Here is a 17,834-nt window from a genome sequence, read left to right as displayed (position 1 = left end):
GAGGATCCCCTTGAGATTCCCCCTTTCTTGTTAGCATGCTGACTGTTATCAACCTTGTTCAGGTCTTAGCTAGGCAGCCACATTATTGAGGTACCGTGGATGTAGCTTCCCTGTCGTTTCTAGGAGTCATAGTCTCACGGATGACTTTCTGGTCCTCTGACCCTCAACATCTTCCTGTCCCCCCTCTTCTGAAATGTTCCCTGATCTCAGAGTACAGGAGTTGTGTTGGGTCTGAGAGCCCTATGATTGCTTGTACTCAGCTTTTTGACCAGCCATGGTTTCTGTAATGGTCCCCATCTGTTGCAAAGAGGAATGTCTTTGATGAGAGGTGAGAGCTACATTGATCTGTGGGTATAAGAGCAAATATTTAGAATGCAGTTAGGAATTATATTCTGATTTAACAGAGTGGCAGTTGTGTGTTTACCTTCAAGGTCCATGACCTCACTAGGCCCAGATAGTTGGCTAGGTTTCCAGTACCAATATCACCCTTGCTGAACAGGCGCTAAGTCCAGTCAGAGAGCTGTTACCACCATGATGTGAGTACCACCATTGAAGCCATGGGGTTATCATGCTGGTCGCTGTACTAGTTTATGGGCATCACAGCTGAGTAGACCATTGGTTGCCTCCCTCCTTTCCAAGGGCACAGCACCTTCTACTACCATGAAACGACTCTTTAGTGAGGGGGCTTTCGAGTCAAATCTAGCCTGGGTCCTCTGGGTCTTGTGTCAAAAGTAGGATTTGGAGTCTGAAGTGCATGGTGTCCTCAACAGTAGGAACTTGCCTTCAACCTCTCAGAGGCAATTAAGGGCAACAGAAGAAGCCCATATTGCTTGGGGAGTCTTGAACTACCCTAACCAACAACTTGAAAGGAAGGTATTGGAGATTTTGTTAATGTATGGATATTGGGGGGAGCTTTGTCAGCCCAAGTGAGATAACTTCATTTAAACTATATGCATACATATATACATGTGTCCACATAGTTCTCTATGAATACAATTCTAGGTAAATAATAGCATGATGCTTCCTTTATGAAGTTTCCAGGCATCTCAGTGTTAGTTCACCTCCTCTCCCCATCTCTTTTTATTGACATCCTTCCTTGCTTGAGTTAAAGTACCCCTATTTTACCCATCTCCTATTTCAAATCTCTTGTTAACCTGACATCATTCCCCTCTACTGCTTACACACACACACACACACACACACGGGGGGGGGGGGCTCCTTTTACTTGCCTGGTTTCTTCAGTCACTCTATGTTATTCACTGCCATCCGAAGTCCTATACCTAGTAACCATATATAAGAGAAAGTGATATTTGTCTTTCTGGACCTGGCTTACTTCATCCAATATGGTCTTCTGTAATTCCATCTATTCTCCTGAATAGTTCATGTTTTAATTTTTATTCTCACACCTGAATCGTATCCCGTAGTGCCTGTGTACCACATTTTCATTATCCAGTTGTCAATTGAAGGACATTTTGCTTGCTTCCACGCCCTAGCTCTTGTGAATGGAGCATCAGTGAACAGGGCGGAGCCAGTGTCTGTGAGATAGGATGTTGAGTCCTTTGAACATATGACAAGGAGTGGTATAGCTGGCTCATATGGTAGATTTAGTTTTAGCTTTTTGAGAGTTCTCCACGCTGATTTCCAGAGTGGCAAACACATTTGCAATCCCACCAACAGTGACTGAGAGTCCCCCTTCCCCCACATACTCTTAAACATTTATTGTTGGTTGTTTTATTGATCATTACCTTTCTGATTAGGGTGAGATAGATTCTCTAGGTTGTTTTGATTTGCAGTTCCCTAATTGTTAAGGACAATAAACCTTCTTTGAGATATTTCTTCCTTTGAGAACTCTTTGTTCAGATCTGTAGCCCAATTGCTTGAATGAGTTGGGGTTGGGGCGGGGGAGCTGAATCTTTGTTTTCCGAGTTCCTTAAATGTTTTAGGTATGAATCCTCTGTCAGATGTATAGCTGACAAAGATTCTCTCCCATTCTGTGGGCTTCCTCTTTACTTGATTGTTTCTTTGCTTTTGCAAGAGCTTTTTAATTTTTGAGGTCTCACTTGCCAATCATTGGCTTTGATTATTAGGCAAATGGAGTCCTCTATCATGTAGAGCACTATCTATGTTTTCTTCTAGTATTTTTTTTTCAGTCAATTTAAAGAGATAAGCATGGATGGCTTCCCACCCCCATTTCCTCAAAGCTAGCTTTCTCCATCACGCAATCGTATGGTACCTAATCTATGCTCTTCAGAGTCTGTGAAGGTTCCTTTCTCTTCCTTCATCACTGCTGCAGCTCCGAGCTGAAGTAATGGACTGGGGGACTGGACCAAATTGCCAGGGAAGCAACAAAGCCATAGGAAACCTTGAAACCTGCAGCTCCTGTGTCCAACCTCCTCCCAGAAGCTTGGCCTGGAGGCCTAATTTTTACTGGAAAAGTAGTTGTCTCCTAAGGGTTCCCAGCGAGCTTTCATTAAGCAGATAACTCCAGACTTCTGTCAGGGTTGATAAATTGGCTCAGTATGAGTCACCCTAAGTCTACAGCCATGAAATGTACAATAGGCTTGAACGAGAAAAGGCCTTTCTGACTACAGGTTTCTCAAAGTAAAAGTTGTCCCTAATCATGTTTTCTTGGCAGTTTGGAGACAGCTGGACAGCTGGATATTAAGTCGTGACTGCCAGTATAGTGGGAAGCCCTAAGTGGCTTCCTCTTTATTTTTATTTTTTTTTAAGTAGTGGGGTTTTATTTCCCTGCAAATCACCCTCCTTTCTACTTCATTCTCTTTTTATGTCTAACCATGCATTCAATGCAGTAAGTTTGCCCCAAGTGTCCCTGGCAGTTAAATATTAGAGAAAAGGGTGAATGTGTCTAACAAGAGGTCATATCTGAGCAGGAACCACAGCGGGATGCTAGAGGTGCCAGAGATAAATTCTCTGCACAGAACTGAAAGCAGCTTTCTTTTCTGGGTCTCAGGTGCAATTACTTTAAAGTGTTCTTGTGCCCGGGGACAGGAGCATGGGAAATGGCTTCTTTTCTGAGTAATTCTCCACTTTCATTGCTTGCCCAAATCTGCCATTGCTATATGTCAGTTCAATTAGCGGCTGATCTGGCATATTAGGGATAGTTTATGAAATGTACTAAATGGTGTGCTGAGATGAGATTGCCAAGAACTATAGAAGAAACAAACTTGTGCTCTTAAATGCATACCATGCATGGACTGAGCAAGATCTCTGATGTCACAAAAAAACGTGGAGCCCGATTTGGTCTTCTTCATGGAAGCACCAGGAAATAGGCTAGTGAGTAAGAAGCAAAAGTACAAGTGAGGAGTGGAAGGAAACACCGCCCTGTCCACAACACTGCCCTGTCCACAATGCCGCCCTGTCCACAACGCCGCCCTGTCCACGTCCACAACAAACACCGCCCTGTCCACAACACCGCCCTGTCCACAACACCGCCCTGTCCACAACACCGCCCTGTCCACAGCGCCGCCCTATCTACAGCGCCGCCCCGTCTACAGCGCCGCCCTGTCCACAACACCGCCCTGTCCACAGCTCTGCCCTGTCCACGTCCACAACAAACACCGCCCTGTCCACAACAAACACCGCCCTGTCCACGTCCACAACAAACACCGCCCTGTCCACAGCATCACCCTGTCCACAGTGCCGCCCTGTCCACAGCATCGCCCTGTCCACAGTGCCGCCCTGTCCACAGCATCACCCTGTCCACAGTGCCGCCCTGTCCACAGCACTGCCCTGTCCACAACGCCGCCCTGTCCACAACACCGCCCTGTCCACAGTGCCGCCCTGTCCACAGCATCACCCTGTCCACAGTGCCACCCTGTCCACAGCACTGCCCTGTCTACAACGCTGCCTTGCCTAATTTGTGTGTAGAGCAAGGACCCATGGACCACTGCAGCTCTGCTGTTTAGTTTTTGAGACCGGGTCCCTCCATGGAGCCTTGGCTGGCCTGGAACTTACTGTGTAGACTAGGCTGGCCTTGAACTCACCTGCTTCTGCCTCCCAAGTGTACTTAACCACACCAATGTTACTGCAGTTGTTAGTATTTATGAACACATTCCTGATTTGGGTTTGTCTTAAAGAGACAGGCAGAAACTTGGGGAAAATTAAGTTTATACCCAAAACCAAGTTAAGGTTTTCCAAATGCTACACAGAGCTTCTCAGAAAATGACACCAGAATGGTATCTAAGCAAAAGACATAAAATGTGCACTCTGAGGAGCCTACACAGTGTTTCAGAGTTGACTCAAATAGATGGGGGCTGCTCCAACGGTATTCTTAAGACATGAATCTTAGGTAAGGAGTTCTCAAGATTGAACTGATATCTCTTGGCCCATCCAGTAATAACCAGGTGTAGTGCCATCTTACCATGGAACAATCTTTGAGCCATAGAAAGGGATGTTGGACTGATGCATGCTACAATATGGATGAACCTTGAAGCACTATGCTACAGGAAAGAACCAGCCACACAAAGGGACATAGTGTGTGGTTCATTCTCCATGCAGTGAACAGAAGTGACCACTTAATAGGCCTGGGTTTGAGTGGTGGGTGGTGCTTCTCAATTGTTTTTCTGTTACTGTTATTAAACACTCTTGACCAAAAACAATTGGGGAAAGGGAAGTTTGTTTTATTTCATGCTTACAGGTAATAGTCCATCATTTGAGTGAAGTCAAGACAGGAACCACAAAGGAAAACTAATTACTGACTCCCAATCAGCCACCTTTCACATAGAGTTCAGGTCCACCTGCCTAGGAATGGCGCTGCCCATAGTGGAACATGAATCATTAATCAAGATAATCTCTCACAGACATGGTCATAAGCCAGTGTAATCTTAAAAGGTGAATTTTATATCTTGTGCATTTTGTTTCAAATAAACCACTCTTGGAAACACACAGGTTCTGGGGACCTCCCTATGTCCCTCCCACTCTGTGAATCTGTACAGGGCCTTGGAATCTGCATCCCTATTAAGGTATTGGCACTTTTGCTCCTAGACCACACTTTGAGAGCCACTGGCCTAGGCATGTGCTGAAGTGTAGGCAGATTGGTCCCCAGCATCTAAGTTTGGGCATCAAGTGTATGCTGATCACTTGCTACATTTCAGCTGTTCATCACAGGTAATCCAATGCTGACTTAAATAATGAAAGAAATAGGGTAGTTTTTAATCAATGAACTTGGAATCAAAAGACTTATTCAAGCCCAACATCTGTCAGCCCCTGAGTAGAAACCCATTGTCCCTTTGCAAATGGGACTCACACTCTCATAGGATTGTTTTGAATGAACAATTAGGCCAAAATCTAACTCAGTGACTAGCCTTAGGAATTTATAGTCTTGTAGTACTAAGACTACAGGAAAAAAAGAATAGTTAACCTGTCATCCCCACATATGTGGCACAAATAACTGTGTACCTAAGGGCCTGACAGTTCTAGGACCATCTCCTGGGAATCCTACAGGATTTTGAGAAATGGCTTGAAAGACACATGAGGAGGCATTGGGCAGCCAGATGGAAAGTGAGTTGACAGGGACTAATCCTGGGAACAGTCGGTGGTACTCAGGCCATAACTGAATCTTCTTGGGACCCTCCATAGCTTATAGTATAATGGAATCTTAAAAACTACTTCTCTAATGGACGTACGAGTAAGAGCGAGTTTTGACAACATCCGTATCCACTGAGCTCCGCCATCGTAGAAAACTCTAGGGCAGCAGACTGGGAGACAGAGTGGCGCACTTTGCCTTGGTGACCGTTCTCAATGTCACCTCCCTGGTGTAGCTAACCTGGAATGACAGCATCCATCAGTGGCCACACCACAGGCCCTGCAGTGGATGCCTAGGGCCACAGAGAGCAGATTCTAAGCCTGGCTCAGGGCTCTTTGGCACATTGCTCATGCTAATGAAGGAACTCAGGACTCCCTGAACCAGCAGTTCTTGGCTCTGTGCTCTGGCCTTTTGAAGTACAAAAAGTATTCTGGTATGTATAGATCAGAATAGTATTGTACTGAAAACAATCTGATATGTGGGTGCTTTTAATCTCTTCTTCTCTTTTGAGACTTGAAATAATTTCAGTTTACTAAACTTTGTACAGTGAGAAGAGGTCAGGGTTCGCTAGCTTTAAGCTTTGATACTTTCTTAACAGTGAACATTATTCCGCTGAGCACCTTGGTAGCTCAGGCTAGGTAGTTTGCTACAATTTGGGAAATCAGGGTTAGAGTGTCTTAGGAAAGTGCCATCGAAAGTGTGCCAATTATAAGATGATCCTGTAAACGTCTCCATGGGGAGGTAAGTCTGAGTGGGATAGACACCAGGCCTGCTTGCTCACAAAGTCAAAACCTCCTGGGTTTCTGGCAGGCCCATCCCTGTCATTTTTGCTGCCTGAAGAGATGAGAGAATGTATTTGTAAAACAGACTGGCAAAGCTTCATGGGTAAGGACACTCTAGTATCTTCTCACCATATCAAGACTTTGTCCTTGACTGTGAATAACAAGGACTGGCTAGGGATCCTCTTCTGGAGAAGGGGCTGCTTCTAGAGGTGGGTATCTGCTTTGTTACTGATGAGTTTCCACCTAACTGCCGCCCCATGCCCACAGTGAGCTCTTCCCAGGGTGCGTCCACACTGTCTTTATCTTGACCTTTGGGGGGGGGGGACTCAGTTGCTCCTTTCATAGTGAGTTCTCTTCAGGGATTGCCTGCCCTCCATATTAGCTCAGTGTGCATCACTTAGCTTATGTCCCTCATCCCCATCCCTGTTTGTTATCCAAAGAGCTATCGTGGGCCAGGGTTGTATCAGGGCTATCTATCAAGTGGCTTGGGGTTAGAGCCTGGTATGCCTGAAGCCCTAGTTACCACCCCAGTACCAAAAACAAGGAAAAATTATCTAAGGGAAGGGCAAGAAAAGGCCAAAAAGTCCCCAGGTCGGAGGAGGAAGAACTGAGGACCATGGCCAGTAGTCTCTGGGAGTTTTATCAAGCAAGACTATAAAAGCCAGCATGCCTAGACTTTGGGGTAAGGGATAGCTCTGGGATGTGTGTGAGTGACCCTCAGGGTCAGCACCTTCACCAGAACCTCACCTAGTATCTCAGGAGGACAGTTCCAACAGAGGCACCCTAAGACATCAATGCAGGCATGGCAGAGGACAACTTAAGAACTGGTCCTCACCTGTCACCTTGTTTGAAACAGACCACTTTTTTTCTGTTGAGTACATCAGACTACCTGATCCAAAGGCTCCTGTGGCTTCTCTTATCTCTGCCTCCCTTCTTATCATGGGACGCACTGCTGCTGAATGTGGGTTCAGGGGGTCTGCCCTGAGGTCCTCACACTTGCATTCTGGGTACTTGACTGAACCATCTCCCCACTCCCCACCATCTCCCTACTGCCAAACCTTCCCATCAACTTAGCCTGGAGTCTCTTCTAATTAACCTGGGCCCTCTCCAGAGACTGGCCTCTTCCAGAGGGAGCTGGACACAGCCTGCCACCACAGCACCTAGCTGTGTATATCTGAGAATGAAGTTCAGCCCCCAAGGTCCTCATGGAGGGGTGCTCTCAAACAGAAGAGAAGGCCTGCCCTAGTCCTTGGCCAAGCTACCACCTTTGCAGAGGACCGCCTTCAGCATCTTGAGTAATATGCTGGCCTCTTCCACACCATGCCTTTCTAAATTGTGTTACACTCTGTTGTTCATGGGAGCTCTTCTGCATTATTTTGATACCGGCAATAATCTTTCTGCCAAGGAAACGTACAAAGATTCTAAAGGGAACTTTGTTACAGCCCTGTTCATCAGTCTCAACTTACCAGCATCCTGTCTCAGAGAGCAGGACTCACTTTCATATGTTTATTTATGGTTTGAATTATACTTCAATTAACCTGAAAGTGAAAGAAGGCAGGGGGAGGTACAGAGGAGTGAATGGTGTCATCAGCTTGGCTGCATGAACCCTCAGGACCCAAAACTATTGTCAAACTCTGTCATGATGTGGCAGTTTCTCTGACGTATTTAGGGAGATGTAGCTGCTTGGGTTGACCTGGCCAACTGACTGAAATCCAATTATAATGTCATCCTGTAAATGTCTCCATGGGGAGGCATGCTGGGTGTGCTGGACAGTAGGCTTGCTTCCACACTAAGTCATAAAACCTGGCTTTCTAGCAGGCCAGTCCTCATCATCTTGAATGCCTCAAGAGATCAGAAAATGCATTTTTAAGAGAGAATGGTGTACTTTGTGTTGGGATAACTATATTAGTCTGCTTTCTGTTGTTATCACAGAATGTTGCTGATGCATAGTACATAAAGAGGTTTATTCCACCTACAGTTTAGAGTTTGTTCAAAGGCATGGTGCCAACATCTATGTCCCTGGTAGGGTCCTCATGGCAAGAGATATCACAGTGGCAAAGGGCTTGCAAGAGGAAGCAGTCATATGGCAAGATGTGGAACAAGGCCAAACTTGTTCTTTTGATGTCTCATTCTAGTGGGAACTAGTCAGGGTTTCTTGGGAGTTACAACCCTTCTGGCAGTGGCATCCCACCTTCCCGGAGGGAGGTACCACCTGTGAAAGGCCCCTAACCTTTCAGCCACAGATCATTGGAGCTACTACCAGTGTGTGTGTGTGTGTGTGTGTGTGTGTGTGTGTGTGTGTGTGTGTGTACATATACATACATACATCCCCTAGGGGGACCCACTAAACCATACCCATAACACTGACTGCTCTAGGAAAATGTTCCCAGTTCTCCATGGCTCTCAAGAAATGTGCTTTTCTCTTTCTGGGAGTCAGAGCCAGATACCACAAATACAGCTCCTGGTCATTCGAGAAAAAGGGAAAGAAAGACTTAGGGGAGGAATGGTCAGTTCAGCAGCACAGCCCTAATATCACTCCTGCTCACAACCTACTACCAACAAGTCACAAGGTCCACTCAGGGGCCAAGGGCTTGAGCAGATCTCCTAGACCCCAGAAAGGGACCAGTGCTTTGTGGCTGACCCCACCACACCCATTCTAACCCTGGAATTTATAGACAAGACCAAGACCTATGTTCCAGACTACTTCCATTTGCTGAGAGCTGTGTCAGGAAAAGATCGTCACTCAGTCTTCATAGGCCTGCATGTCAATATCAAACTGATCTATAGTGGGACAGACTATATGTCCCCTGAACACATAGAACCAATACATAGCATCATTCGTACCGTTTTCCTCTGTGTATGTATCAATAAAGACATTACTATGTATCTGTTGGTCTGTGTACCAGAAGCTAGTCAAGGAGACCTTTGGCCCAGCCCGGAGGGAGGATTCAAGTGAAGGAGAAAGGGCACACGAGCAGGGAGGGGCAAGTGCCTCTGCTGTCCCTGCTGCTGCTGCTCTCGTGGTGGTGGTGGTGGTGGTGGTGGTGGTGGTGGTGGTGGTGGTGGTGGTGGTGGTGGCGGCAGCGGCGGCGGCGGTGGTGGTGGTGGTGGTGGTGGGGCTGCTGTGCTGAGCCTAGCAGAGCTGAGCTCTGGCTAGGGAAGTGCGGAGGAGCTTCTGGTGGCAAAAGCACTGGGAGAGCATTCTCTTCCCAGGCAGTGAGTGTTACAACTCTGGTGACAGATGCTCTCAGACCACAGAGTAATTCTCACACATTTTTATTCCTTCTGGATATGCAGATCTTACATGCAGTTTTGGGGTGGGGTGGGTCTGACATCAAGTGCTTCCTATTGGCTTGACCTGAGATGCCTCATCTACATGAGAAGGGACATGTGGGTGCTGTCCCTATATAACTGATGGCCACAATTCTCTCTGTAGGGGGGCTGTGGCTATGGGACAAGGGACTAGAGTTGGGATCAGGTGAAGCTCCTACCATCCCTTCTCGGTCTCCGGGACTTCAAGCCCTAGCTCAGTCTTACCAGGCTTCCTCTCACAGTCCACTGATCCACATGTGTCTTTGTTATAAATTCTAGGCCCTAAGACTTCATTTCCTACAACATCACCTCTGTGGTGGTTTGATTGAGAATGGCCTTAATAGGTTTATCAGTTTGCGTACTTGGTCCTCAGTTGGTGGAACTGTTTGGGAAGGATGAAGGTGTGGGTTCGTTTGGAAGAGGTATGTCCCTGGAGGCAGGCTTTGAGGTTTCAAAACACTCTTGCCATTCCCAGTCTGTCTCTGTCTCTGTCTCTCTGTCTCTGTCTCTCTCTGTCCCTCCCTCCCTATCCTCCTCTCCCTTCCTTTCCTCTTCCCCTCCCCTCTTCCCCCCCACCCCCGCTTGTGGATGCAGATGTGAGCTCTCAGCTGTTCCTGACGCCATACCTTTGCTCTACCATCATGGGCTCCGATCTTCTGAAACCATAGCCCAATTATATGATTTCCTTTATAGGTTACCTTGGTCATAGTATTTTATCACAGCAGTCAAAAGTAACTAATGCCTCCCTGAAGAACTATTAATAGCACCATAGTATGATTGTCTAGAGCTACTGATGTGAAACTGTCAAAAACAAACAAACAAAAACAAAAAAAATGAACACTTTGTTTTTGACAAAGCCCTTCTTCCTCACCCTATGGGAATGGATGCCAGAACTACCTGACAGTGCTTCATTTGATCCGGGTTAAGCAAATCCTGTTCACTGAAATAGCCATGAGCAGCTGTATGTTACCACACTGGCATCCTTGGTCACAGTGCCTGAAGGGAGGGATGGCCACTGGTGCCTGTGTGACTCACTGTGGCCCTTCCTTCTCAGGTTCCCATTCCCCATGGTGTTCAGCAGCTGTAGCAGGAAGGACCTGGAGGCTAGCCTGGAGAAGGGGATGGGGATGTGCCTCTTCAACCTACCAGAGGTCAAGCAGGCCTTTGGGGGCCAGAAGTGTGGAAATGGCTACGTGGAAGAGGGAGAAGAGTGTGACTGTGGAGAACCAGAGGTAAGGGGACTCTCTCCATGGTGCCTGCCTTTGCCTCTGGCTGGGAGGATGGAGGAACTTGGGTGAGCTCAGGCATCAAAATGAACAGGCTAAAAACTGGTCATAGGAGGCAGAAGAGATGACTTGTTAAAGGACTTGCCATGCAACCAGGAGGGCCTGAGTTCCTAGAAACCCACATGGAAAAGCTGTGTGTGATAGTGTGTGCCTGCAGTCCCAGCACTGGAGGTCAGCAGAGACAGGCAAACGTCCAAAGCACACTAGCCCTTCAGCTTCATCTAATGGGTGAGCCCTAGAGGCCTCAGTGAAAAAACCCACTCCAAAGAGGACAGAACCTGAGAAATGACACCTGAAGTTGACCTCTGGCCTACACACAAACCACCCCCTACACACACACACACACACACACACACACACACACACACACACACTGAGGGAGGGGGAGAAAAGGAAGGGGAAATGAGCTAGTAGAGAGGATATTGGTATAATAGAGATTCTCTGGAAAAGTCCCATATGGCCACCTTCAAAAAGTGCCCCATAGTTGGTGACTTTTTGGAATGTTGGCCATGTAACAGAGTTGGCTGTATTCCCCGCTTTAATAGGTGAGTGTCTTCTCTATTGAAGGAAGCCCCGTTCCTAGTGATGTGAGGATGAGAACCATCAAAGCATTTATCTCAGAGTCTCTTGGAAGGCAAAGCCCTGGGAGCCTGGCTTCTATGAGCCTGTGAATACTATACCTTTCTCTTTGCAAAACCTGCTATGAAAGGGAAGTGTGGATAAGTGGCGCTGAGCTGAGCTTTCTGTCTAGCTGAGATTGCTCTGAAGTCGCCTCTGTGCGCACAGCTGAGGCTCCAGAGGCTCCGGCCATTCAGCTTGTCAGTTCTCAGAATCATCAAGGAAAACCAGCTAGCATTTACATTCGGCCCCAGGCTTGCTGAACCCTGCTTTCCAGCCACTCTCTGGGAAGTTCCTTAATTGCATAGGCCCAAGATGAAGCTGGTCAACAGGAAAGTCACTTTTCACTCCCTAAATAGTCTTGAGAAAGGACAACAAAGAGAACACTGCCACCTCCCAGCATGACACACACCCCACACAGCTCAGAGGAGATTGTACTCAGCATACACCAAAGCCAAGGGTTTGTAGAGCAGGTAGGCTGGTGCTCCTTCCATGGGAACCTGCACAAGCCAGAGTGGGAGTCAGCTCTGAGGCAGGCTTAGCCAGGTCCACGTGTGGGCAGAACAAGGGCTCAGGAAGCCAGCTTCTCAGGGGGCTCCTTTGGAAGGAGAGCCTCAGGAAACAAAGCTGGGACAGGAAGCCAGAGCATCTCAGATATTCCATGCCCATCCCAGAAATAATAGAATCTTCATGTTAGCCTGTCTCCAAGTCCCCGAGAAGGTTCCATGCCAGCAGGAGTGTTCTTATGCTCACAAAAAAATGAGGGAAAATGTGCAGCGCACGGGCCTGATGGGTGGGTGATCAGATGGCGTGAGGCGAAGTAGAGGTAGCTTTGTGTCCTTGACAAACTCAGAGTGTATCCGTGACAATACCCTTGTCCACAGTATCTGCAGCAATGGTTAATTTTGCTCACAGGGAGCAAGGAGCGGTTGCTGGCTAGAAGCAAGTCCTAATTACAGAACGTTACAGAATGGCTTCAGGATTAGTGGAGGGAAAAGTGAAGCCATCATGGGATAGCGAGTACAAAGGAGAAAAGGCCCTTGGAGGCCTTGTTAATTGCTTAAAGAAACAAGCCAATTAGTTTAAATTACCCACATTTCTCAGGAGAGGCCATGTTGACTTAAGACAGTTTGTCTTTGATCTGAGTGCCTTATAATTATTTATTAATGCGGATAAGTCTGATGGTTCTTCATGGAATCATGATGCTGAGATTTGGAATGACTCCATTGGCAGCCATTCACCCCATCTGCCTTCTATACCATCATGTACCATGGCCACTGTGTCACCACAGCTGTCATCACTGCCCCCTATATCATCATCATCATCATCATCATCATCATCATCATCCTCTTACTGCTATTCCCACCATCAGCTGCCATCTCCACAGCTTCCATCACTGCCCCCAACATACCCCACATTACCACCGCCCTCACTACCTCTGCCACACACTAGTGTCCCTACCACCGCCATCACTATTGCTACATCCTGAGCATCAGCATCCTCAGCATTATCACCACCAGCACCAGCATCACACCACCAGCATCAGCACCAGCATCACACCGCCAGCCAGCACCAGCATCATACCACCAGCACCAGCACTCCATCAGCAGATCCTCGAGTTCCTACTATAGCTACTCTGTTCTGCTGCTCCACCATCATCTCCACAAAGGAATCCTACAGCCGTGACTGAGCATTTGATCTCTCTCCAGGGACCTCACTACACTGTGTTGATTGTGACAAACTCCTCATGAAATGGAGCCAAATTCTGCTTGCATGTAGTTCCCGACTTGGTATTTCTGTGGTTAGGGTCCTCACTTCCCACTAAGAGGTTTCTTGATATTTTAAGAAAACCCCCTTTCCCTCCTCTAAAGCTCTTCCTCCCAAGGACCCTGTTAACATCACAGTGACCCTTCTGCCTTGTGTGGTAGTGCTATTTTAGTGGACTCTTTATGCTTCCTGCCTAGGTTCAGATGTCACTTGTGCCTAGCCATGGGTCCTACTTTTGTTCAGTTGCTATTAGAAAGCACTCTGACCAAAAAGGTACCAAGAGGAGGAAGCATTTCCTCAGCTTACATTTCCTGGTCACGGTCCATTGCTGGGGAGTCAGGCAAGGGCTTGAAGCAGAAGCCATGAAGGAGGGCTCGCTCTCTGGCCCATGCTCAGACAACTTTATTTTTCATCCCAGAGCCACCTGCCCAGGGATTGGCACTGTCTACAGTGAGGTGGGCCATCCTAAATCAATTAACAGTCAAGCCAATCCCCCACAGACATGCCCTCAAGCTCTTTGATTGAGACTCCCTTCTCAGATGACTCAAAGCTGTGCCAAGTTGCCAGTTTGAGCTTCCAAGAATACCAAACTTCTTTGCCCAAGACTTTTGGTCAAACCTATTACCTAGGTTCTTTGTTTCTGGTCCCTTGTGCTCAGGCCCTGAAGACACTCCTCCTGCTATAAACCATACCAAACCATGCCTCCCCTGATCCAAGGAGGGAGTTGGCATGTCATACCAGGGAATCAGGGAATAACAGGTCTGAGCAGTGTACACCAGCTCACAGTTGCAATAAGCCTGTGCTCTCCCATTCCCAGATGTAAGGCCCATTGTTTCTAGGAACATGCACCATAGCTTTACCCCAGCTCATGATGACCAAGAGTCACCATCTGCTCCCCACAGCCCAGGAATAACCGTTTGGTCCTTGTACAAGGTTCTATTATGGCTTCGTCATTCTTTCTGATTCAGAGACCTGGCATTCCCTAGCTCGGCTGCTTCTAAACTGACTAGTAAAATAGCAAACATTAGTAGAAAAGGAATCCGTCTCTTTCTGAGAAGTATGGTAATACAGGAGAAGTAGATTTGGGGTAGTTAAAAACGGTTGCCACCTTCTGGTAGAAGGCATGAAGGATGTCCTGATAACTCAGCCTTCCAACCAACAAGGCTGGGAACACACACGGCCCCATCAAGGTTGCCAGCCCCTCACACATCTTTTAAACGTCATTATTTCTTTCATGTGATTGATCCCCTTTGAAGTCTTTCCACTTGGATACATTTCCTTCAGAGCTGCTGCTTACATTTTCTAGTGATTTGAGGGCAGACAGAAGGAGGCCTTACAAGTATTTCAGCCTCGGATATCAGATGGCTGTTCTAACTCAGTGTTGCAAGGAAATCTCTGACTCAGCTAATACAACATTAGGGAAGCCACTGAGACCACAGCAAGCAGAACAGCGCTCCTGCGCATTCCATGGCACTGGTCCAGGATGCAATTAATGGGATCCGTAAGGGAGGGAAAGTTTCTAAACTTGTATAGAGTTGTAACCCCATAAGCTAAAACCCCTCAGTGTCATGAAAGCTGCCACAGTGACTTCTGGTTGGCAGTTTTATCTTATTGTATACATTAGATGTCCCGGATGTTTATAAAGTCCTCAAACAGATTTAAAATTTAACAGCTTTGCCAGTATGCATGGTAGAAACAAATGTAAACAGTGCTTGACAGACCAGTTCATGGGATGCCTTAAATTGTCCTAATCACTGGCTAATTTAGTAATTATATCTATGATACAAATAAGTTCATTCACAAGAGATAGTCTTAAGGACTAACCTATTATACTATTAGACATGGATGTCATTAGCCTCATGCTGCCTGGTTATATTAGTAGAAGCTCTTCAGAGCACATTAAAAATAGAAGGTTGAGGACTTGGGCAGCACTAAGCATTCTGTGACATTTTCTTCTAAATTGCACAGATTCCAAGCTACCAGGATGCGCTAAAGCTCATGGACTTCAGAGATTCACTACACAAAACAGTACAGGCCTTCTGCTAAAACAGGCAGAGGATGTCGATCCACATCTCTCTTTGCCAGAAAGCCATGTGCTCCCATGGTGCATGAACTACTGAAGGAGATGAATTTCTTCCTCGCTTTTGTTTCAGAGGGCATGCTACAACTCATTTTTGTTTTTGTTGTTGTTGTTTTTAAATCAATTTGGATACTCTAAAACATACATGCTCAAACCAGGTATGGTGGCCCAAGCCTACAATCCCAACACCAAGGATGCAGAAGCAGTAGGATTGGCCACCACAGGTTAAGGTCAGCCTGTCTACAAAGGCAGTGCCATGCCAACCAGGGCCACATAGAAAGACCTTGTCTCCAAAAACAAGAAAGAAGGCTGATGAAGAAGGCCCAATTTAAAGAGTGCTTGCCTTACATCCATGAGTGCTTGGGTTTGATAATTAATATAAGAAAAAGAAAAGGAGAGAGAAAATGGAGGAAGAGGGAAGGAAAGAAGGAAGGAAGGGAGGGAGGAAAGAGGAGGGAGAGTGGAGGAGGGAGGAAGGGATGGGTAAAAAGAAAAGAAAATGAGAACTCTTAGCACCAACATCCTTCAGTCTCATTTTGACATCCAGTCCTCTTCCCAGAATGCACTAGGTCAGACACCTACCTTTGCTAAACAAGAGTTTCCTCCCCACTCACCAGGCTAGACCTCGGGGACCTAGCCTGAATTTTTCCTCAGTTCATCTGCATACTCTAAATCAAAAGTAGACTACCACCCCCATTTCTTAAACAAATATTCCAGGCACATGCTGTACCACTGAGCTGTACCCCCCATCCCTCTCAGAAGGGTTTATTCTTGAAGGTCACATCTATGCATCTATTTTTAAATGAGCAATTTCCAAGTCCTTCAGTGATTCTGGCACAGTTCATTACAACATGCCCTTCAGAAGGAATCCCCTGGAAACCCCAATGTGCTGCTTATCTGAGGTGCTCCCAGCTTCCCCAGACCTCCTCCTGAGAAGGATACTTGAGTGCTCCTGGTAACACCTTACCTGGTGGTTCACAAACACTTATCAGACACTTTGCTCTTGTGCCAAGGAAAACAATTCTGGGACAGGTTTTCATCTCAGGATCTGGGCGGCCTTATCCTTGGCTGTCATTTGGGTTGTGGACATTTGCATTCCAAGAGCCACCACCTCATAAGAGCGTTCAAATGGATCCCATTCCCTTCCTCAGGAATGTACCAATCGCTGCTGTAACGCTACCACCTGTACTCTGAAGCCAGATGCTGTGTGCGCGCATGGGCAGTGCTGTGAAGACTGTCAGGTGAGTTCAGGTTAGCCTGAGGTTGCTGACAGGCCTGCGTGGCTCCAGTCTGGTGCAAGCGGAGCAGTAGGATGGACTGGTCCCCAACTTCATCTCATCCTAAGTAGCTACCCTTTCACGACCTTGCTGCTCTGTTAATCGTCTGATCTGGTAAAGATGCACATTTTAATTGCTAATTCTCTGTGATAAATTGTCTGTGGGCTAAAAATTAATAGGACTGAGAAACCCAAGCTCAACCTTAATGCACCATTTATGCTAATAAGGGTCTTAGCTCTGTGAGGAGAACAACGGGAGGAGAACCTGGCGCTACCCCGGCTGCTCAGCTTCATGCCAGGTTTACCTGCCTGACACCAATGTCTGGCATCAGACAGGTAGCAGAGAATCTATACGGATGGTTCCTAGGATGTCTGTACCAACAGAAAGCACAGGCCATCCTGAGTGCCAGAGTGGCGGTTTCCCAACTTGCTGTTTATGCTGCTGTGACTGTTCTTGCTTAGGCATTTCCACCACCGTTAATCCTGTTTATTTCGAATGCATGTCTGACAGGGGAGAGGCCTGAGCATTAGCAGCTCCCAGGACAGACTTTTATGCCTTGATACTTAAGCAACGGATCTTGGCACAAAGATTGCAGGAAACTCCCTGTTATCCACCCCACCCAAGCACATCATTTAGAAGTGTGTTATAATGATATGTATTTGGCCTCTCCTGGTGTTCACTAAGTTCTGGAGAACGTTGTAAGAAGTGAGCACCCCCAGGTGCCCAGTTACTAGTGCACGAGAGTGCCAGGAAGGGGATGAGAGACGGTGAGAACAGCCGAGCCTACACTCAAGATAGCACGAGGAAGGAAGGACACGTGCTGATGCCCAACAGCCATCCGCTTTTGTAGCTTTCAAGCCACTCCTTTCAGGTTTTACACCTTTCAGGAGATGGCAGGTGAATCTACCCTGTAGCCTTTGGGAGTCTGCAGGCCAAGCAAGCCTGGGGACTTGATTATGTAGCTCAGACAAGCCACCCTGAACCTTAACTTCTCCAGCAGCAAAAGATGAGATGCTAGTCAGAGGTCTAACAGACCTCACTGGTAGCCACTCCCATGGCTGTTGCCACTTCCTGGTGCTCATCCCCACCCTCCCCCTACCCTTCCAGCTCCCCCCCCCCCGCCCCACTCCAGATTTTCCCACCAAGTCAGAGAGGGCCCCAGTTCTT

General features: G+C 47.1%; 1 protein-coding gene across 1 annotated transcript in view; it reads left to right on the top strand.

Annotated features, from left to right (window-relative positions):
• Adam12 (ADAM metallopeptidase domain 12) overlaps positions 1 to 17,834 on the top strand; it is a 324,955-nt gene that overhangs the window by 261,895 nt on the left and 45,226 nt on the right. The window contains exons 12-13 of the mRNA XM_021194809.2: positions 10,694 to 10,871; positions 16,542 to 16,631. Coding sequence (XP_021050468.1) covers positions 10,694 to 10,871; positions 16,542 to 16,631 — 268 coding nt within the window. The remainder of the gene's footprint in view (positions 1 to 10,693; positions 10,872 to 16,541; positions 16,632 to 17,834) is intronic.

This window comes from Mus pahari, chromosome 1 (genome assembly GCF_900095145.1).
Source record: "Mus pahari chromosome 1, PAHARI_EIJ_v1.1, whole genome shotgun sequence".
In the NCBI taxonomy this organism is placed as follows: Eukaryota; Metazoa; Chordata; class Mammalia; order Rodentia; family Muridae; genus Mus; species Mus pahari.
The sequence above is the reverse complement of the archived record's forward strand: the minus strand, read 5'-3'. Positions and strand labels throughout refer to the sequence as shown.